We start from the raw sequence: 22584 nt of genomic DNA on the forward strand, positions 1-22584 counted from the left end.
CCGCAACGTGTAAGGGTCGGGGTCGCGGCCGGCGAGAGACAGGTGGGCCCTACGCTGCGGGCGGGGCGCGACACCCCCACCCCGGTGGCTCCTCGCAGTCTTCCCCGGCCGGGTCACGGGTAATCTTGGGGCCCCGGGGCGCCCTCGGTGCCCTTAGCAGCGTGGTGGGGCCTGCTCGGCGGGGGGAGTGGGGTGGCAGACCCTCGACCGGGCGCTGCAGCCCGATGCGCGATCATCTGAGCTGAGAGGCTTCACAACGGGATGGATTAGGAAAAAAAAAAGAGTTCTGGTCAGCCGTGGCGCTCGGTTTTATCCGGACGTTGTAGTAGGGCGTTTGCGGGCGCCGTGCTTTCAGGTGAGCGGATACGAAGTCGTGAGTCTGGGGAGGCAGCAGAGCACACAAATAACGCGAATTTGGTTTTCTTGCTTGAAATCTTGTGGCAATATGCTGTACGGTTGTTCTGCAGCGCTCCAGTAAGCAGTTTTAAATAGCAATCTTTTGCAATTTACACATTTTAATATGAATAAACGCTATAAATGAAATACTTTAAAATGGATTATTTTAGGTGCATCATAGGTATGTTTGAAACTGTTAGAGGCAATCAAAATGAATGGTGAGCCATGTGCTCTTATTTTAGGTCTTATGTAAGACTTCAATATCCAACTGTACATGTAGCAGAAGGCACTTTTAATGTTTTCCGAACACTTGTTTTAACACGCTTTGTGTAAAGTCATAATTCCTGCATAAAAGGCTTTATTCCTTTATACACATCATTGTGATTTTTATGGAAGAAGCTGGGTAAGGTTAATGTGATGGTACAGCTGGGCACAAAAGGGACAAGTGTTCTGTAAGGATGTAAGCAAAAGTACAGGAAGATGATGCCTGTCTGTCTAATACAGATAGAGTTAAAGTAATAGGATATAGTATATCCTAGAGTATAGTGACAGTAAAGTTATAGGGTTAAAACAAGAAAACTTGGTCTATCAGGAAGAATCCCTGTGTGTTTATCTCTGCCTGTGAAATATTCCTCTAGGCCTGGTGTTAGGAGTTCCAGTGTTCAGGAATGCTAAAACAGTATGCTTAAAAAAACCCCAAATGAACAAACAAAACAAAACAAAAAACCCCCCCAAAAAACCCAAAAAAAAACCACACCAAAAAAACCTTCTGTTTTTGTTGCAAGTATAGATAAAATGAAGCAACTTAGACCACTTTGTTTAAAAATTAAAAAAAAAAAAAAAATTAAGAAGTCCTGGCCTGTTTTAAGGCTGAGATTTCCTGGTAAGGATAAATTTTAAACTTGATGTCTCAACTAGCAATGTTAACAAAAAAAAAAAAAAAAAAAAAACCTACACCACAGTGTTTTCAGCTTGGTTGTGTAAAATTGAGACTTTGCATATAAGCAAGAGTAGAATAATGAACATTAAGACTAATTTCTCAAACACTTTAAGATTTGTTAAGCATGTGTTTTGCTTCAGTGAAATAACTTGGGCTTAAGCTATGTATATTCATCTCCAGGGCTGAAATTGTACTTCTGCTTAAAAGATCTTAATGTGAAACGTTATAAAACTTCTAACGATGTTTACAGTATGCTCAGACCAAAACTTTGCCTGGAGGCAAAGGCTTGCCTTTTGCAAATGAACTTGTAGAATACCTGAAACTTAACCTTTTCTATAAATCTACAGAAAATTAAAGTATGTATGAAGTAGGTCTCTAAAAATGGATGTGAATAAATTATCTGTTTTTTTTGTGGTTTTCTTTTTTTCTTAAAAGATTTACCACGATGCCTGGGTCTCTTCCAGTGAATGCTGAATCCTGCTGGCCCAAAGATGTGGGAATTGTTGCACTGGAAATATATTTTCCCTCTCAGTATGTTGACCAGACAGAGCTGGAGAAGTATGATGGTGTGGATGCTGGGAAATACACCATTGGGTTAGGCCAGTCAAAGATGGGATTCTGCTCTGACCGGGAGGATATCAATTCTCTCTGTTTGACTGTGGTTCAGAAGCTCATGGAGAGGAACAGCCTTTCCTATGATTGTATCGGGAGATTAGAAGTTGGAACAGAGACAATAATTGATAAATCAAAATCTGTAAAGACTGTCCTGATGCAACTTTTTGAAGAATCTGGTAATACAGATGTAGAAGGAATTGACACCATGAATGCATGCTATGGAGGCACCGCTGCTCTTCTTAATGCTATTAATTGGATTGAGTCCAGTTCTTGGGATGGTAAGTTCAGGGTATTGTCTTGAAAAGTTGTCAGTCTATTTTTGAGTAGTCTGCCTTGCAATTAGTGTTCATGTTTAACCATATAAAACCCAGAGGGTAAACTCTTGTATGCTTCTGAAGTCTTTCTTACATGCTCTGGGCATTTGCCACTAGTTCAGTTACATGCAAAAAATAATGACGTGGATAATCATCACTGGTCTTTTCCTGTAAATTTTGGTGGCTGCCAGGATTGAAGAGCCCCTTAATCCTGGAGTCATATCCTCTATAACCAAAGTCTAAAAATTGATGATGGATATCAAAATGTGCTAGATTCTTGGCTACTTTTCATACTTATTTCTGTGTTTTTCACAGGACGTTATGCACTTGTTGTTGCTGGAGACATAGCTGTGTATGCCACTGGAAATGCCAGGCCAACAGGTGGAGCTGGTGCTGTTGCTATGCTAGTTGGTCCAAATGCTCCGTTAATTTTTGAGAGAGGTTAGTCCTGTGAGAAAACAAATACTGTTCAGCCAGATACTGGATCCATTCTGAAGCTTGTCCCCTGTTTTTGTGGGTTGCTGGAGGGCTGGATTAACTCCTACTAGTGTCAGAAATTGTACTTTTGTCTCCTCTTGCTCTGGGCTAACTTGGCCAAGTCCCATTATAGGAGGCAGCAAGAAACAACTAGAGATGCTTTGATCTGTTTTTTTCCTTGGGGATTCTCCAATAAAATTGACAGAGTGGACTAGAGCTGAATAACACAGTGCTCTGCTTTCAAGGTGAAATGATGAAAATCACTTGTTACTTGTTTGTCATGCTCAGTCCTACCATACTTGAGTAACAGGTGATTGAGAACTGTGTGAAATGTTACCTTAAAGGGCCTGAAGTGCTATGACAACCTGCTTGACTGAGGCCAAATATTTACTTGTTTTCCATGTGTTAAGCAGTGTGTTCAAACTGACTCAAAGTAGCTGAATAAAGTAATTTTCAACTTTTGACGACTTCTTTCCATCAGGATTGCGTGGAACCCACATGCAGCACGCATATGACTTCTATAAACCAGATATGGTCTCTGAATATCCTGTAGTTGATGGTAAACTCTCTATACAGTGCTACCTCAGTGCATTAGATCGCTGCTATACTGTCTATCGCAACAAAATCCACGCCCAGTGGCAAAAGGGTATGTAGCCTCACATGATATTGCAAGATCTGGCAAATACTGGAATGTATAGCTACACCGACAATGTATTTTCAAGTTTTGGCATCCAATCTAAAGGCTAGCACGTGGTCCCTTTCTTTGTGTTTGTGTGTTCTGAGACAATTGAAATGTTTGTGCTCTCCCATAAGGAAACGTTTTATTTCTGTTCTGGTATGGCTAAATACCTGATAGTCAATAAGCAGTAGTCTCTACAAGCTTTTGTTGGTGTAATGTATATATCTTAAAAGTGTGTTATTCCTTTCTCTACCAAGGCTCTTAAGATATAGAGGTTAATATTTACATGTTGTATAAGGATACTAATTCTTTTTTTTACCCCCATATGTTTAGTAATTGCTTCATCTATATTAAGAACCATAGCTTTGAAGATTAGATAGTTAGATGAAGTAGACTATTTCTTATTTCAAAATGCTGTGTAGAAATACCAAGATTCTGTTAAGCTTAACTTTTTCTTCTAGAAGGGCAAACATTGCTAGCTGGTGCACAAGATCAGTAAGAAACTAATTTTTAAATAGAAGTAATAGTAGTGCGTTAAATGAACTTGCAGCAATAGTTAGTCTTACGGTTGTCTCTTGTATGCTGATGTTTTATGATGACTGATATCCTGCCATCCCCCTATTTTATTTTAATACTTGAAGTGAGTACTAAACATAAGTTGTAACATAACACTTCTGCTACTTCCAGAGGGGACAGATAGACATTTCACCTTGAATGACTTTGGATTCATGATCTTTCATTCTCCCTACTGTAAACTGGTACAGAAATCTGTGGCTAGACTATTGCTGAATGACTTTCTTGGTGACCAGAACCTAGAAACAGCAAATGGTGTTTTCAGTGGTTTGGAAGCTTTCAGGTGAGAATGGCTGCTGTCTTCCTTATTCAGATAGTCTTAATTTGTTAAACATCCAAGGTGTTTTTCCTTGCTGCCATTCTAGTAACTGTTCCTGAACCTTTTTTTAATAGGGATGTAAAGCTTGAAGATACATATTTTGACAGAGATGTGGAAAAAGCTTTTATGAAAGCCAGTGCAGAGCTCTTCAATCAGAAAACCAAAGCTTCATTACTCGTATCCAATCAGAATGGAAATATGTATACCCCTTCAGTCTATGGTTGCCTTGCCTCTCTTCTAGCCCAGTAAGCATAAAATTGGAAAAAGTCATAGCTTTTTATATGTAAAGTGCATAAAAGGCTTTTGTTTCAGAAAGCCCTTTGTAAAAGCACCATCTAGTAAACCTTTTCCTACTAGATTGCCTTAAGTAGCAAGACTAAAGTTAGAAAATTATTCTGCATACACAATTAGGTCAAGTGACAAGTGGATTAAAAACTTCTGTGTCAGAAGCTGATCTGAAACAGCAGCTTAATACCTTCCAAAGTAGGATCTTATTTGTAAAGTGGTGTATCTTTCTCCCAGCCTCAACATAAACACCAAGTTGCTCAAAGCCCCATCCAGCCTGGCCTTGAACACTTCCAGGGAGGGGGCATCCACAACTTCTCTGGGCAACCTGTTCCAGTGCCTCACCACCCTCACAGTAAAGAATTTCTTCCTTATATCCAATCTAGATATACCCTCTTTCAGTTTAAAGCCATTAACCCTTGTCCTATCACTATATTCCCTGATAAAGAGTCCCTCCCCATCTTTCCTGTAGGCCCCTTTTAAGTACTGGAAGGCTGCTTTAAGGTCTCCCCAGAGCCTTCTCTGCTCCAGGCTGAACAACCCCAACTCTCTCAGCCTGTCCTCATAGAGGAGGTGCTCCAGCCCCCTGATCATCTTTGTGGCCCTCCTCTGGACCTGCTCCAACAGGTCCGTGTCTTTCTTATGCTGGGGGCCCCAGAGCTGAACACAGTACTCCAGGTGGGGTCTCAGGAGAGCGGAGCAGAGGGGCAGAATCACCTCCCTTGACCTGCTGGCCACGCTTCTTTTGATGCAGCCCAGGATATGGTTAGCCTTCCGGGCTGCTTAGCGCACATTGCTGGCTCATATTCAGTTTTTCATCCACCAACACCCCCAAGTCCTTCTCTGCAGGGCTGCTCTCAAGCCACTCATTGCCCAGCAATAATAAGCAAACCCAAATTAAATTAGTATTTACTTAACAAATTGTTTTGGTTTTTGGGTTTTTTTGTGTGTGGTGGTTTGTTTTTTTTTTTATGACAGACTTTTACAAAATCATGTTAAGTTTAAATTAAACCACTCCTCTTGGGTCCTTTTTTCTTTATTGTGACTTTGCATTCTAAGATGTGATGGTTCATTTTAGGCTTTAGGTCACTTAATGAAAATTGGCTGTCTTCTAGATAATCATATTCTGGGGATTTCTTTGTTCCCTTTTGCTTAGGTAGCTTTGAAAATCATTGTGTAACAGCAGTGTTCAAAATCCTGTTTTTAAAAGTTATCATTTGTGTTTAGCACACTAAATGTGTATTGTAGTCACTCTAATATTGCTGGCTGCTTTTTCTAAGCTAGCTGTGCTTTCTAGCTATTTAAAATTGGCACCTTGGCTTAATTCTCACTTTAAACAACTGTTGCTTGATTTGCAGGTACTCCCCAGAGCAGCTCGCAGGACAGAGAATTAGTGTGTTCTCATATGGCTCTGGTTTTGCTGCTACGCTGTATTCCATCAGAGTTACACAGGATGCCACTCCTGGTGAGTAAAAGGAAGAGATGTTAATTAACTCCCTTGCACAGCTCACCTCTAAATGCTTTGTTATGCCCACCAGCATAAGTAAACCTGCAGAACAATGCCTAATGACAGTAGTGTTAAAGTGAAGATGTTCCAGCTCCAGAAGTGTCTCTTTGGGCAAATAAATAATATTTTTCAAATGCTTTAAACATTTTGCTTGAGTAATTGGGAATATTTTTAAATGACTAAAACTTTAGCTTCTCTAATGCAAGATATTTTGGATGTGCTTGAAATACTAACATGCTAGTATGCAGTTCTCACCACTGGTGCTACCTTAAATGATGGTTTTATATTGTAGGTTCTGCACTGGACAAAATAACTGCCAGCCTTTCTGATCTTAAAACAAGACTTGACTCAAGAAAATGTATTGCACCTGATGTCTTTGCTGAAAACATGAAGATTAGACAGGAAACACATAATTTGGGTAAGAATGTCATAAATAATTCCTGGTCCTACAGCAAAATACCCTTTGCTTAATTTGCATTGTTTTAAATGATTAAGGTGTGAATAAAGGAAACGTCTAACTCTTTCTACTTCTGAATAGATCGTAAAGTGCTTTTCTATAGCTTGTGTTCATTGGCCCAATATGGTTGAAACAAAAATGCAGACTTGGTTTTCCTGTCTTACTACTCCCAAACTGCAAAGGCTTGTGTTGCATAAAACTCTCACCAGGAACCAACTAACAGTATGTTATTGACTTTTTTACAGCCAGCTATATTCCACAGTGTTCAGTAGAAGATCTCTTTGAAGGAACTTGGTACCTTGTGTGTGTGGATGAAAAACACAGAAGAACTTACGCACGGCGCCCACTCATCAGTGATGGACTTCTGGAGGCAGGAGTTGAAGTTGTCCACCCAGGCATTGTTCATGAGGTGAACACTCAGCACTAATTTTAGTTTGGTATAAATGGTAGAACAGTTTGTGTTTGTCTTAGCATGTGCATGTATGTTAAAAGAGGAAGTGGTTTAACAAGTTATATCAAGTACTTTATTAAAATATGTAACATATAAGCCAGAAGTAAAAAAAAAAAAAAAAAAAAAAAAAAAAAAAAAAAAAACATGGGGTTTTAAAAAATACACTTCATCATAACAAGAACAAACTGGCTCTTTTACATAATCAGTTTGTATGAAGCATGACAGATTTGAATGACTTAAGACCAAGCTGTCCAGTGTAGCATGAATATTGTTTGAGAGTTGGACTAGCCATGAAGTATAAGTGTTTTTGTGAACTAGAAAACCATATTTAATGCTTTGTTTTGGGTTTGTGTTGTTGTTTCCTTCCCCCCCCCCAGCAGATCCCAAGCCCTGCTAAGAAAGTGACAAGAATCCCTGCAACAACAGAATCTGAAGGTGTTACTACTGCCATTTCCAATGGGGAGCATTAAGATACCTCTGTGAGGTGGGGATTGAAACAAGGTGTGAGGGTAGGGTGAGAGAGAAATTATTGCAGGAGTACTGAAATTTCAGTGTACAGTAGTACTTCATTGGAGCATGGAAAAACTGTTCAAACTCCTTGAAAAGATTTGTTGTAATATGGTGTGCTGATACTTATAGTATTTTCAGAACACTAAAATCATGAATATACTGGAGATGGAGGAACTTGCCAGGGGCTTTGTGGATCCCTTAACATGTCTGAATTTAATTGCTGCATAGTAGCTGTAATCTATTACGAGGTCTTTGTACATAGAGGGGAAAAAAGGTATCTTCTACTTGCTTTTCCTATGTAAAATTGCTTGAAATCTACACTATTAACTTTTCTGCTTGTACTCAAAAGTGGGTGGCAAAATAGCCCAAGCTTTTAATGTTAGGGTTCTCAGTGCCTTGACAGTAAGCAGTCAGTCTTCTGAATACTGCACTTGTCTTTCCCTTTCTTCTCCTAGTCTACCTCCCATCACATATTGCTTTGGGAAAGGTATAGAACCAAGTAACATTCATTACTGGAATAGAATCTTTCTCCCCTGTCAAAATGACTGGATCAAGAATGGCTAGACTGGCAGGTGTGGGCCCCCCCCCAAGAAACTCTGAGCTACTGTGTTAGTTACTATGTAATTCCTCCTAGCATCCGTATTACCTGTTTTATACCTGCATTATAAATCACAACAGTCTGGGAGGAAAGAGGAACAAGAAAGGAGGTAGTAGTGGTTTGTGTTGTGGTGGTTTTTGTGTGGTTTTTTTTTTTTTTTTTTTTCTAAAGAACAAAAAGGGTATGTTTCTTGGGTTCATTGATTTGGCACCTTTCAGGATTGTTTAACTGTAATAGAAGTATTTAAGGCAGCAGAATTTTCAAATAAAGCTTCTGGATATTATGGAGCTATTTTAATTAGCAAACTAAGGAAGGGAAGAAGATCACTTTGTTTAGAACTCTGGCCTCTCACTATTCTTTATATAATACATTTCTAAGAGACTATTTCTAACTTTGAATTTGGCTTGTACTTTAAAGTCCTTCTCACTATTGGTAATGTTGTAGGAGTGGGGTCTTCCCCCCCCCCCCCCCCCCCCCCCAAATGCAAGCTAAAAGCTATCTGTTTTGCAAGTGGTAGATATACAGTGCTAATGGGGCATCCATTCTGGTAGCTTTTTAAAGCTCAGATTGGAAATGAACTATGATATGAGCCTTGTAAGCTTGTAATATATATATTTAAATTGATCTAATGTACAGAATGGAGTTTTGTTGAATTTTGTTTCTTTGATAATTCTACAAAGCTACATTATCTAATATAAGTAGAAAAAAAATCTGTCTGTTCAATTTCTTTGTCAGTAATGAAATTTTAGTGTTTGTATTATGTCATTCACTAGGATTTGATAACACTGTATTTGTAGTCAACCCTTGGTAAAATAGTTGTTTGTTATAAATTGAATACTAATCAGTTTGTTCTGTTGAAAATGATGGAGCAATGATGCATGAAGATAGTGTTTGCAAGCATTTTTGTTTAGGTTTCCCTTGTGAAACTTATCTTGGTACCAGAAAAAAAAAAAAAATTGCCATGGAACAAAGTCTGTTGCTGTCAGTGGACAAGCCAAGAAGTGAGCTACTGGCACAAAAAAATTAACCACAGGGACCTCACTTTCTGTGAGGCTGATCCTTTATTAAAATAAAGTTTGAGATACTTGAAACCTGTTAAAGTAGTGCTGATTTGTTGGGTTTTCAGGATGCATTTTTTTTTTTAAACAGGAAAGAGAGGAAACTGTCCCTGTGAAAACCCGAAGTTGTGGGTTCACAATCTGTGTGGATCTTCTGGATTTTTCTTCTTAATATTATTCCATTACAAAAGTGGAAAGAAAGAGTTGCTTAGCCTGGTGGGAAACTTACTTCAGGAATGTGTTTCAAGACAACTTAAATGTTTTCAGATGGAAACTGTTTATAGTGGAGGAATTCATTCCCAGCTTATGAAATACAATTAATCTTATTACTGTCTTATAAAAGATGGTATTGTTTTATCCCCTTCTCACAAAAACTGTGAAAGGGGATTGGTTCTTGCTTTGTACTTACCTGAGCCTCACTGAGTCCAGATTCCTATGAGTGGCTTTTCAGAGTCATTCTGTTGCTCATTTACATAATTATTCCTTTTAATGTCAACTGATCATCTCATCAGTCCCCATAATAGATAAGGCATCCCTGCCCTTAAACTTGAAAGCACCAGCTGTACCTCTCTAAACCTTGTATTGGTTTACTTGCATTAACTAAAATCATATAGGCTCTTCCTCTTAGCTTACGCATTTCAACCATGCCTGCTCAGAGAAGGACAGCTACTGTACTCTTCCACTGTTTGCATTGGAGCTGATGATATTGAAAATTAAAGTATAAAATACCTGATTAAAGCTGAAGGTAGGAGTATCTACATCTTGGTGATGCTCAGAACAATTGGAAGTGTCAGGCTATCCAACTTTTAACTTGCAGTGGTCAAGAGTGTCAAAATCAGCTTTGTGCTGGCAGAAGTAGTATGGCAAAGTTAGTACAAGCCTGTAATGCTCAGTATATAATATTTTGTAGCATATCCTAACTTGCCTTTCTGAATTGTGACAAATCGGGAACCATGGTCAACAGCATTGCTGTTTCTTTAAACAAAATTAAAGGCTCCAATATACATTTTATCATGTTTAATTTGCTAAGGAAGCTTTAGAGAAGAATTTTCAGTTGTTTAGATAAATAATCTGGTTTCTGCTTTAAATTTAGTTTTCTGCAAAAACTGTCCTGGTTCGCAGTGGTAAAGTTGTGTCAAGCTAAGGTAAAACTTTTCAAGAAATTAGCTGTTATATGCCTGTACTGAGAATCTCCCAAGCATGTTCAAAATCGAGTAGTATTGCACTTAATAAAGATCATAATCACAAATGATCTCTTTACCTGTTTTACTTGAGTTCTTGCACTGGCTATACCAAGTTTCTGCAGCAAGGGGTAAACAAGTGCATGAGAGCTCTGCATTTGAGTGCTTCAGTGTGACTTGAGAAATAAAAAGGAGATAAGGCATTTTTGGTTTATTTAAAAAATTACAAAAAATGTAACACTAACTTGTGAAAAGTGACTAAACCCCTTTGTTAAATGTGCAGAGTAGAAAGCCTGCAGTGCAATTTATAAAACAACACAGCTTGGATATGTGCTTTATCCCACTGTAAGAACAGATTCCTCTCAAGTCTTGATCTTTGGGGTCTGGATGGGACACTACAGGAACACATTCAAGTACCCTTTTCTTCTGTACTTGGTGCAAAACAATTCTGTAGACCCCTGTTATTGAGCTGTGTGCATCTCTTCCCTGGTTATTTTGAACGTGGTGTTCTGTGATTCCTAGGTCTTCCAGAATATTTTTTTCATTTCAATTTCTCCTTCAAGTGTATCAATCTCTGATAAATACTTTGGATCCAGTTTAAATGCCTGTAAAGGTTTGGGGTACTGTATGTCTTTCATAAGAAGTTTGAGTATTGGTTGGTTGGTACTGGCTGAAGGACTCCTTTTATCAGTTTTGGGCAAGTTTGAGAGGCAGGGAGACAAACTGTATGTCCCTTCAAGAATGCACTTTTTTCAGTTTGGCCACTGTATCTGCCTGAAATGGCATGATACCTGTTGCTGTAAAGTATAACAGGATTCACAGTGCTCAGAAAGCTATGTAAATGCCAACATAGTTCTCATCTCGGAAGAGTTCAGGGGCAGCATAAGGAGGAGAGCTGCAGAAAGTATTTAAAGCTTCATCTCTTATTGCGCTGAATCCAAAGTCTCCCACCTTAACACAGATGTTACTGATGTAGAATACATTTTCTGCTTTCAAGTCCTGGCAAATAAAAATGCTATTCTCATGCTGTAGAACAAGAGGAAAATTTGGTATTAGACTATCCCTAATTGATTAATTACCACACAGGAGAAAGGGAATTACCTTGGGCAAAATCAGAAATAAGCATTGCAATGAAATTAAATTTGTTTAAATACTTTAACTTTTCAACTTAATTCTCTACTGGTACAAAAACAATAGAGTAGATGGAGAGGATGAGGAGGATGCTGTTTTTATAAGAATAGCAGTCTCTTGTTAACTAATATAAACTATTTACATTAAGCAGATTTGTGATGGCATCATGGCTAATCCTACAAGACTAGGTGTCTTCATGTGCAACATATGTATTTTATTTTTTCAGGGTTCAGAACACTTGCTTTTGCAGTTACTACATTTCTGTAATGATGTAAGCAACAAAGACAATTTCTTTTTAACCAATTCCATTTTTGTATGTATCATAAGCTCGTGGACTCGAAAGACCATGAAGTGAATGTAATCATGTATAAAGTAAGAAAGTTGTTACAATTCTGTTGTGTGCTCTAATGTCCTACAAAGAACTGGTGGTGGCAGAAGAAAAGGACAACAGGCTTGTGCCTTATGGTATTTCACATCCTTGCAGGACACCAAGTTTAGTGGTGTCTTCAAGTTTTAGAAATCTAATGTAACTTGTACTCTTCTTTTTCTTGAAAATGGCAGTAGTAGTTGTCCTGGTTTCAGCTGGGATAGAGTTAATTTTCTTCTTAGTAGCTGGTATAGTGCTGTGTTTTGGATTTAGGATGAGAATAATGTTAATAACACACTGATGTTTTGGTTGTTGCTGAGTAGTGCTTACACTGGTCAAGGACTTTTCAGCTTCCCATGCTCTGCCAGGGGCACAAGAAGCTGGGAGGGGGCACAGCCAGGACAGCTGACCCAGACTGGCCACAGGGCTATTCCGTACCATATGACATCATGCTCAGTATATAAGCTGGGGGAAGAAGAAGGAAAGGGGGGACATTGGGCGTGATGGCGTTAGTCTTCCCAAGTAACCGTTACGCGTGATGGAGCCCTGCTTTCCTGGGGATGGCTGAACACCTGCCTGCTGATGGGAAGCAGTGAATGAATTCCTTGTTTTGCTTTGCTTGTGCGTGCGGCTTTTGCTTTACCTATTAAACTGTTCTTATCTCAACCCATGCGTTTTCTCACTTTTACTCTTCCGATTCTCTCCCCCATCCCACCAAGGGGGGAGTGAGCGAGCGGCTGTGTGGTGCTTAGTTGCTGGATGGGGTTAAACCACGACAGTCCTTTTTGGTGCCCAACGCGGGGCTCAAAAGCTCAAAAGTCTCTTCCCAAAAGCTGTCAACAGAGGCAGTAACTTGAGGTAGATGTGAAAGCTCTCCTTTAAGATAGCTCTTCTCTAGCTGTTTTGCTTTTCAGAAACATGGGCCTGAAATCTTGGTAACAGTAAGCCTACTAGTTGAAAACCAAAAGATGCATCCACAAAATCTGCTAGAGTAGTGAGGGGCAATATGCCTGTGGAAGAACAGCAACTTACCATGTGCTTCACAGACACAATCTGGGAGATTATTTTACACTCTGTTTCTAGCAGCTTCCCTTCTGTACTGATTTTGCTGACAAGCTCCCTACCTCCTGCGTACTCCATCACCAGGTGCAGCTTTGATAGAGTCTCCACCACTTCATACAGTCTGATATTTGGGTGGTGCAGTTTTTCCATGCTGGATATTTCATGAGATAGCAAATGTTGAGTCTTCTGATCTTAGTTTTGTCTTGTCCGAAATATTGTGACTTTCTCATGAAAAGCATTTTTCTTTTCAGGTGTTAATGCAATAGGTACAAAATGGTAATACTATTTACTTAAAACAATGCTTGGTTATACAAGTGCAATAAAACTTCACCTCTGATCAGTATAAGCTAAGCTGCAGAGGCCTACTAAGCCCTGTAAACTTTCATAAACACCCATGTTCCTTTCTGTCTCCGGCATCCTATTTGCTGCTGATGTAGCTAAAGGCTGGTAGAGTATTGCAAGGGCTAATCAAATCATCTGCTGTCTTAGTGTGCTCTGCTGCTGTCAAGCTAAGATCTGTCTGATGGCCACAGTTACAGCATCTACTTCTAGTGTCTAATGCTGGTAAAGAAAGTCTGTGCTTTCTCTTTCATTGTTAGTTCAGTGCTGTTCAGATGAGTTAGGTTTGAGCCTGGTACTTGCAGACTAATGGAGGTGTCAAATTTAGGTACTCTGTTTCAGAGTAGACAAACGTGGGGGTAATTTAGGGGCTCTAGCTATAACTCTGCAAGTTTATAATGGAAAGGTGTGTTTAAGTTGGTGCGACTTACAGAACTTTTCCTTAACTACTTACCCCCACAAATTCTGTTACCAAAATCAGTGTTGTAGAGGTTTGCCTTTCTCAGGATAGCTGTGCCAGTTTTTCCAACCCATTCATGCATGAGTAGTTTTTAGTACTGTACAGAATACAGGAAAAGTACGGGGGGGGGGGGGGTGTATGCCACAGTGGGCCATGAATCTACACCACACAGATTTTCTTCTGAAGAAGGGGGAAAAAAAAAACCACAAAAACAGTGAAGTAGAATAAGTTGCAGGGATCCTGTAAGACAGCAAAGCTGCTGTTAAGTTCTGTGTGTTTCTGTAGCATATCTACAGTGAAGCTAAGGGCCACAAAACATGGATATACATTTGCAGATAAACTGATACAAAAATTCACGGATGCTTCTCCTCACAGTCCGAATCTCCCCAAGGGAGAAACGGAGTATTCAGAGAGTCCCTGAAATGAAACTCAATAGCAACGAAGTTACTATTAAGCAGGTATTCTTTATTGCAGCGCTGGGCAGCACTGGGGATTCTCCACCATAAGTGCTCCACCGATTTGGTAGACTTTCAGAGATTATATACTATAAAGTCCTACATATTCACAGGATTTCCGAGAATTCATTTGCATAAACATGAGATTCCCTGGAACTCATTAACATATGCAAATGTCCGATCCGCATGCGCAGTCGTCTCCCGCGGTGGTCTTCAGGTGGTCTTTGGGGGTCTTCAGATGAAGGCTCCTAGTCTTCTTCACTGTGTTCGCTGATTGACCTTTGCTTCTGCGCAAACTCAGTCCTAGGATCACGTAAACGGTGTCCTTCAAGGCTGTGGTCATTCTTTTGTGACCTCCTGTCTTCCGTGCATTTGTTCTCCCAAGGCCCAGTTGTCTGAGATGGGATTATCCCGGAGCCCCCTTATCTTACAACCATTCTAACTGCTCCCTAAATCACAAAGGCCTTTCTTTTGTTCAGTTAAGTGACTAAGATATTTAAAATGTCCTCCTTGCCCCTAGGCTTTTCAGGAGGCATTTTGATGCAGTGGCTTTGTCTATCTTGGCTTTAACCCTTTCAGTATTTCCTTAGGGTAGGGGATTAGCTCGATTTGTTTGACTTCCCTTGAAGAACAGCTTGTCTCTTTAGTACATTATACACATTGTGAGCCAGCTGTGAAAATATGAACTTAATTTAAAATAGTGGGTTTTTTTTAAGTCATTGGTAAGAAAATATTGATCTCTCTTTTTTACCATAGCTTCGAATGTTCAGTTATTGCAAGAAAATACCAACAACCTAGCATATCCCTATGTTTAGAAGGCCTACCTTTTATAAAAGATGAGAGCCCAGCAGAACAGTCCACAAGACCTGCACCACAGATCAAACACAGCACAAACGGTCTCCTGTGCAGCCACACGGCACGTTCACTGACACAGGGAAAGTAATAGCTCCACTTTTGTACTTTTGCTCAAGTAATATTGGTTCACTGCATGGCTGTCATCACTAAAGGAAATCAATATTTGTTCAAGGTTTGCCCTGTGTTGTGGTTTAACCCCAGCCAGCAACTAAGCACCACACAGCTGCTCGCTCACTCCCCCCCGGTGGGATGGGGGAGAGAATCGGAAGAGTAAAAGTGAGAAAACTCATGGGTTGAGATGAAGACAGTTTAATAGGTAAAGCAAAAGCCGCGCGCACAAGCAAAGCAAGGCAAGGCAAGGAATTCATTCACTACTTCCCATCAGCAGGCAGGTGTTCAGCCATCCCCAGGAAAGCAGGGCTCCATCACGCGTAACGGTTACTTGGGAAGACAAACGCCATCATACCCAATGTCCCCCCTTTCCTTCTTCTTCCCCCAGTTTATATACTGAGCATGATGTCATATGGTATGGAATAGCCCTTTGGCCAGTCTGGGTCAGCTGTCCTGGCTGTGCCCCCTCCCAGCTTCTTGTGCACCTGGCAGAGCAGGGGAAGCTGAGAAGTCCTTGCCTAGTGTAAGCACTACTCAGCAACCACTAAAACATCAGTGTGTTATCAACCTTATTCTCATCCTAAATCCAAAACACAGCACTATACCAGCTACTAGGAAGAAAATTAACTCTATCCCAGCTGAAACCAGGACACCCTGAACACATTTTTTGGATTTGAATAAGAAGCACTCTCAGTGTTATTTCTGTGAATGCCAGAAAACAGAGTGACTATATAAAAATATGCACCCCAGAGCTTCGTATGAATAGTTAAAAAAAAAAGATTCAAAACACACAATATAGCACAGTTACAGACTGAACTCAGATCCCTATGTTCCCAACTCAGGTAGGAGGAAATATGAACAGTGCTCAGCCTTGACTGTGGAGAGCCTCCAGAAACAACTTGCTCTCTCTGCTCAGGTCCACATACCACCCATTTCAGTACATCCCAGAATTACTACTGTTAGTTAGAATAGCATTCAGTTTGCCAATTATTGTGCAATGAAAACCAGACATGATCAACATAATTTTTAACCTTATAAATATCCTTGCCTAAGACACCACATCATTGTTTTTCCACACATGGAAGATTAAGGTATGTAGCAGCCTTGGCTAAAGCAATATAAACCAACACTGTACACACTTTTAGAAACATGAAAGTATAACCACACGAGTGTTGTACCAGATGGAATTTAGGATGGCGAAATGGGAGACAGGTCCTGTACAGCAGACTATGCATAAGCTCTATTTACTTTTTCAGTTAAATTAAAGCCTATTTGTTTAATACAAGATATATACCACAATATTTTAAGACAATGACTGTAACGTTCATTGTAGTGAGTTATAGCACTCATTCCTTCCATTACCTTATTTAGCACATTTTAGGTTGTGACAAGGCACAAAGGCACCAACATATAAGCAACTATGTATGGGTCACACTAACAGCAGATCTTCTGACAGTCTGACACAGCACCTAGAGAGCAGTCACCTTCACCTCCTCCACGAGCCTCCCAGTGCTGCCACACAACACATCTGCAGACACAGGGTAACTCCAGTCACTTGTGGCAAGCTGTGCCAGCACATCAGCTAGAGTCAAGTCAAAGCAATCTGCTGTCCTCTATGCACATCTTAGACCACAGATGCAAGGCTACCTTCAAGATGACAAAGTGAAAGAAAAGACTAACAAAAAAAAAAATTAAAGATCACGGACTCTATTATTTTTCCTGCTGCACATATTGATGAAAGAGAACACAAACACCTTCAACAGCTTCCATGCAAAACCTCACTTGATGGTAGCCACAGCACCAAGAGGGGAAGCAGGAAGAGATAACAAATAGTTGTATTGTACTGACTCCTTCACCACAACAAAAGGCCTATTCTACATGCTGCTGACAAACCAAGAAAATAAGAAATCGCGGTGTAAAAAGGAGAAAAAAAAAAAACAAACAACCAAAAAACACTCACCCAGGAACACACTGACTCTAGCCCACATCTTCTTCCACAATTGCAACTAAGAGAAGAAGACAACATACTTTGCAATCTATTTAGAAGTTTAACAAGCCTGAGCCCTGCATGTCTGAAGCAGAATATGGAGGGCTGGCTGGATGCAGAGCCACCGGCTCCCTGTGTTACAGACGTGAGAGCAAAGATATTACTCAATGTTCATGGCAAAAAGTCCAAGCAGTAAAACCTAATTCAGTTGATGTTGCTATGCTCTGATTTGGCATTACTGTAATAGGTACAAATACATCAAAAGACCTTTGTCTAAGCAGACAAAAGAGATAAAAAGCCAAGAGAGGGATACAAACAGTGCACGGAAGAGATGATCTCTCTGACACAGCAGCTCACTGGCAGAACAAGATTTGAAAAGACTTTGCATTTTTACCTGTTTCTTCAATTATCATTACCGAAACAAAATCTCAGACTAACACTTCCCCTACACCTGGGGCCAAAAATTCAGGACAATGGTGCCTGCTTCAGTACAACCCAACACATAACACTGCTTACAAATGAGGTCCCCAGCCCTGCCAGAAGGATTCAGAGTACCCAATGTGAGAGTTGGGGATGTGGGCAAGAGTCACAGTCAGAAAGACAGCAAGAAGAAAGGGACCTGACCAATAAAAATCAGGTCCTCATTATAAATGAGCATTGCTGTGAAAACATCAGTGTGCAAGCCTTTCTCAGAGGGGATCGCAGCCCTGCGAAGGCTAATGTGCCACTTATGTGGGAAAGTGTCTATCAAAGGACAGTCAAAACATCAGTAAAAGAAGACTAACTGAAGAAAGAAATCTAGTTTTATTTCCCACTGAGAAAAAGGAAAAGTTGTGACAATGAAAATGGAGCAGAAGTATCTTTTCTTTTTTTACTTGTGTGGGGTTTCATTTTATAAAATAAGCCAGTTTAAGACCAACATAAGCATTTATTGTTATACAATTGCTTTATAACCCATCTACTTCCATATATATACTCTCCCAATCCTGCAGGCAGAACTAGGTGCACAGACCCCTGCAATCTCTGCAGTCTCTCTCCATCAGAGGAACCTCCACCATTCTCCCCATTCCCTCACACCTTGTAGGCATCTTGTGCTTGATCAAGTGCCCCCCCCCCCCCCCCAAGCTCATCAAAGACTGAAAGCCTCATCTTTTGGGTTGCTCCCACATTCATTCTGGGATGGACCCCTAAAGACAAACACGGGTATTTCCTTGATAGAACCTGAGCTCTCACTCAAGGAGCTTACCCAACCAGCCCGCTCCCAGAGCCACTGACCAGAGACAGGTGGGAGCCTGGAGAACACCACTCAGCACAGGTCACTGTGGCAGAAGATTATAGATTCAAGCAAGCTCCCATGTTTATTTAGTCCAACTTCCTTCTCTCCAAGAACAGAGAGAAGAAATAGAGGAAAAACCCACAGGTGTGCCCTAATCTGTGATCCACCCCTAAAAGATCTCACCATGATCTCTAATAGACAGTCACTGTCTGTGTACAGGGAGTGCTACAAGTTGGCTCACAGAGAGCCACCTAGCAGGTGGACTCTCAGGCTGGGCCGGCATAAGCACATTCAAACACCAGGCGATACCTGTACCAGTGTCTGCATCACAGCAGCAGCTCAGAGGAGTCTTGCAGAGCTACTAACAGACAGTTCATTTGATACTGGTATCGAGGTGTAGCACAGACTCACCTTTCCACTTTCCACCGTATTATCTACTGACAAGCTGGAACAAGCTCTTGGACCAGAGCAGGAAGGAAGAAGGGCTGCACAGAGCCCTCAGCATTGAGACATAACCCCTCAGTCCCAGCTGAGCTGATGCCAACACAGATCAGGTACAGCCCAGCTGGTGGAGTCTAACATCAAACCCACAGTCTGCAGGCTGCATGGGGATTGTTGAAAAGAAAATAAATGCACAACAATCAACATAATACAAACTATACTAAGCTAATACATTAAGACCTGTGAAGTAGAAAATAAAATATGGGGGAAAAAATTCCTTTTATCCTTTTGCAACATTGTATGATAAAAACAGCTAGAAATAGAATTAATTAGTCTTTGAATTGCACAGAATCTTGCATTAAAAGCAAAGACAAAAAAGGAATTTATTAGTAGAATCCATTGATTTCCCAGGTCTTTGAAATACATGGGAGAGATTAATTTGAAGTCTGACTGTATTCTGAAATAAAATTTACCATCTCAAAACTTTAACCTGGCCAGTGTCTTTTATTTCCTTCCCTGAGGTATAATGCAAATTGGTCAATTATTTGCCATGGAATTGTTCTTCCAAGATAAAAACAGCTTCCATTAAACATGTATTCTGAGGCAACAGAGATGCAACAAAGTCTTTATTAGCCTTTTAAATAACAGGACAAAATTTACATCTAATTCAATTACTTGACTAAAAATGAATTTGACTTTCAAGTGAAAAAAAATTGTCTGGAAAAAGAAAAAGAAGTAAGAAATAGACAATTCTTTGAGTCCCATTCAAATCACTGAGGAAATAGGTCTTTACTTATTTCAAGAAAATGACTGTATATTTATGCAGATACTCATTGCTAAGCAGATGGCCTGCAATAAAATTGTCCTGCCATTATTTGCAGGAAAGAGAAACCAAAAATGTGTTTCCATACAAAGGAGAACAGAAAATGTTATATTTTATATTGTCTACCACAGTTTTCTTTCACTGTTCCCCACTTATTTATTAGACAGGCCCTAGCAAATACAAATAACTCTGGTTACCTCTTATAAGGTAATCAAGTTTACTTGCATCGATATATATGCACTCCTCAAAGTACTGAGTAGTAAAAGATTAAGTATTCATAAGGTAAATTTTAAATGGATCTGGGCAGAAGACAAGCAGTCGCTATTATTTTCCAGGGAGGTATTTGAAAAGATAAAAAAAAAAAAAATTTGAAAAGTCCTGCACTGAACTTTGAAACATACTTTATACTGTCTGACATATTTCCAGTTTTTCAGAGTAATGTCTGAGACACTCAGACATTTATCCTGAATCAGCATTAATAAGCCATTGCATTACAGTAATTATATTACTGAACTTGACTAAAAGAAGGTGTAGATGTACACATACAATACCAACATAAAAGTGGCAGGAGCCAGGGAGAAACAGAGCAACATCATAAAGATTGCCTGTTCAGTTTTACAAATGCTGAAAACCTATCCCCTGAAAATAGCTTTGCAACTGCTCTGTCCTTGCCAGTTTTAAATGTCCCAAAGCAACTGCAGTTCTGAGAACTTTTAGAACACTTAGATTAAAAAAATCTAGATAGAAAGACATGTATTTGTACTTTTTATCTAATTGGCAATTAGATTGGAAACCTTTAGAACCCATCAGAAAAAAAACATTGAAATGGAAAACAGTCCCAGCCGTATTTCTCTAGTGATATATGAACATGCCACCTTCTCAGACCAATGTGGTTGTGGTGGATTGACCTTGGCTGTCCGCCAGGTGCCCACCAAGCTGCTCTATCGCTCCCCTCCTCAACTGGACAGGGGGGAGGAAAAATGACAAAAGGCTCATGGGTCAAGATAAGGACAGGGAGAGATCACTCACCAATTACCATCACAGGCAAAACAAACTCGACTCGTGGAAATTAGTTTAATTTATTACCAATCAAATCAGAGTAGGGTAATGAGAAATAAGAACTAAATCTTAAAACACCTTCCCCCCACCCCTCCCTTCTTCCCAGGCTCAACTTCACTCCTGAGTTCTCTACCTCCTCCCCCAGCGGCACAGGGGGATGGGGAATGGGGGTTGCGGTCAGTTCATAACACATTGTCGCTGCCGCTCCTTCCTCCTCACACTCTTCCCCTGCTCCAGCGTGGGGTCCCTCCCACAGGACACAGTCCTCCATGGACTTCTCCAATGTGGGTCCTTCCCACGGGCTGCAGTTCTTCACAAACTGCTCCAGCGTGGGTCCCTCCTCCCCCTCCTCCTTCTTCACTGACCTTGGTGCCTGCAGAGTTGTTTCTCTCACATATTCTCACTCGTCTCTCCCAGCTGCTGTTGCACAGCCATTTTTTCCCTTTCTTAAATATGTTATCCCAGAGGCGCTACCACCGTCGTCAATTGGCTCACAGAAGCCACCCCTGTAGCGCCCCCCCCCCCCCCCAAACCTTGCCATACAAACCCAATACAGTGGTCCTCTCAGACCACCCGCTCCTCACACCGGCTCCTGCCTCTGACCCTGTATTCGGATACCACGTACTGAGAAACCTCTGCACTGCACAGAGTCCTGCTACCAGGTCTGCCATCTGTATGTTCTCCCCAGCCTCTGCAGGCATGGAGCCACATGGGGGAATAATCACAGGCTCACTGGAATCACTGAAGCTTCAACTAACCTCTGGAAACTGCTTAATGCATAATAAGTCTTCAAGACTTGGCAAGAAGCTTAGCAGGAAGCAATCTGATCTTATTTGACATCCTACAGGTCATAAGTTACTAATCTCTGAATATCAAAGAAACGTTGCCCATTAAAGACTCCCCTTGCACTGGGGTGAAAACAGAAGTGAAATTAGGATGGGTATTTTTGAAACTGGGATCTAGATAAACAGTCTAACAGCCTACTATTAATTGAACTGTTCTCTCAGCTTCAGCTGCTGTGGCGCATGTTAAGGATCCTAAGCAAGGGATATTAACCCAAACAAGACGGAGCACAACTCTAGATTTTATTCTTCTTTTCTCTCTTAAGCTTGTCTGGTTTTGAAGCCCTGAAAAGTTCATAATATTGTCTCTCAAACCAAATATCCAAATACAGTGTGTGCCGAGGAGCCTGTACCCCAACACGTCTAGGCAACTGCTCTGTCCTGCTGCAAGGATCAGCAGGGAAGCCAGGGTTTGAGGGCAGGGAAGGCTGCCAGGGTTTGAGGGCAGGCACAGACCAAACCCCTCTGGCTGGGAAAGTGCAGAAGAGGAACACCACAGAGGTCCAAGCAATACACAGCTCATCACTGATTCACTGAAAGTCAGGGTCATGCTAAAAAGTTGCTACATCCCAAATCCCTAAAACTATCCTGCTTGTCATATCACATTTGAACAGCAAAAGCTTTCCTGATTTGAATGAGACAATATTAATGTTAATAAATTGTGCTAATATTTAATTTCATTAGCTAATCTTATTGAGATTAGTTGAGTATCTATCTGTCTTGGAACACAGATTTTTTTTTTTTTTTTTTAATCAAACCGAAGACTTACATAAACTGAGTTCCATAAGAAAGAGTATTGCAAATCTGAGTAACCAGCAGCATTAGGAAACCAGTCAGTGTTCTTTCCATTTATTTTTTCTAATTAAATCCACTGGAAAAGGAACTGTTGTTCCAAAGATTTTTGGAACTGCTAAATATATATCATGTGGCATTCAAACCGCCATACAAAAGATCATAAAATTTACCACACAGAAGACTATAAAACATCTCAAAAGCTAAGACAGATGATACTCGTT

The 22584-nt window shown here is 40.4% G+C and overlaps 1 protein-coding gene and 1 pseudogene across 3 annotated transcripts in view; one reads left to right on the forward strand and one right to left on the reverse strand.

Moving 5' to 3' along the window:
* Positions 1-10417, forward strand: LOC309602016 (hydroxymethylglutaryl-CoA synthase, cytoplasmic-like). 2 transcript variants are annotated; one of them, XM_082335292.1, is made up of 10 exons: positions 1-119; positions 1772-2229; positions 2581-2706; positions 3224-3388; positions 4109-4277; positions 4388-4558; positions 5957-6063; positions 6398-6523; positions 6808-6971; positions 7394-10417. In XM_082335292.1, exons 2-10 carry the CDS (start codon positions 1782-1784, stop codon positions 7481-7483), a joined length of 1566 nt encoding a protein of 521 aa, XP_082191418.1. In that variant the 5' UTR covers positions 1-119; positions 1772-1781; the 3' UTR covers positions 7484-10417. The 2 variants fall into 2 exon arrangements, with proteins under 2 accessions (XP_082191418.1, XP_082191417.1); XM_082335291.1 differs by lacking the exon at positions 1-119 and adding an exon at positions 252-355.
* The window catches only part of LOC309601913 (serine/threonine-protein kinase NIM1-like), a 17960-nt pseudogene continuing 5759 nt past the window's right edge, over positions 10384-22584 (reverse strand). Inside the window, exons 3-5 of the transcript in view lie at positions 12891-13122; positions 10778-11386; positions 10384-10479 (exon numbers count right to left, since the gene is read on the reverse strand). The product of the transcript in view is annotated as a serine/threonine-protein kinase NIM1-like (transcript). The remainder of the gene's footprint in view (positions 10480-10777; positions 11387-12890; positions 13123-22584) is intronic.

This window comes from Platalea leucorodia (genome assembly GCF_965183815.1).
Source record: "Platalea leucorodia genome assembly, chromosome: W".
In the NCBI taxonomy this organism is placed as follows: domain Eukaryota; kingdom Metazoa; phylum Chordata; class Aves; order Pelecaniformes; family Threskiornithidae; genus Platalea; species Platalea leucorodia.

Bases quoted from the DNA above. Each gene is read 5' to 3' on its own strand.
- LOC309602016 (XM_082335292.1), top strand. From the start codon at position 1,782: ATGCCTGGGTCTCTTCCAGTGAATGCTGAATCCTGCTGGCCCAAAGAT. The intron at 4,278-4,387 runs GTGAGAATGGCT...TTTTTTTAATAG, and splicing joins AGTGGTTTGGAAGCTTTCAG to GGATGTAAAGCTTGAAGATA. The intron at 4,559-5,956 runs GTAAGCATAAAA...CTTGATTTGCAG, and splicing joins CTTGCCTCTCTTCTAGCCCA to GTACTCCCCAGAGCAGCTCG.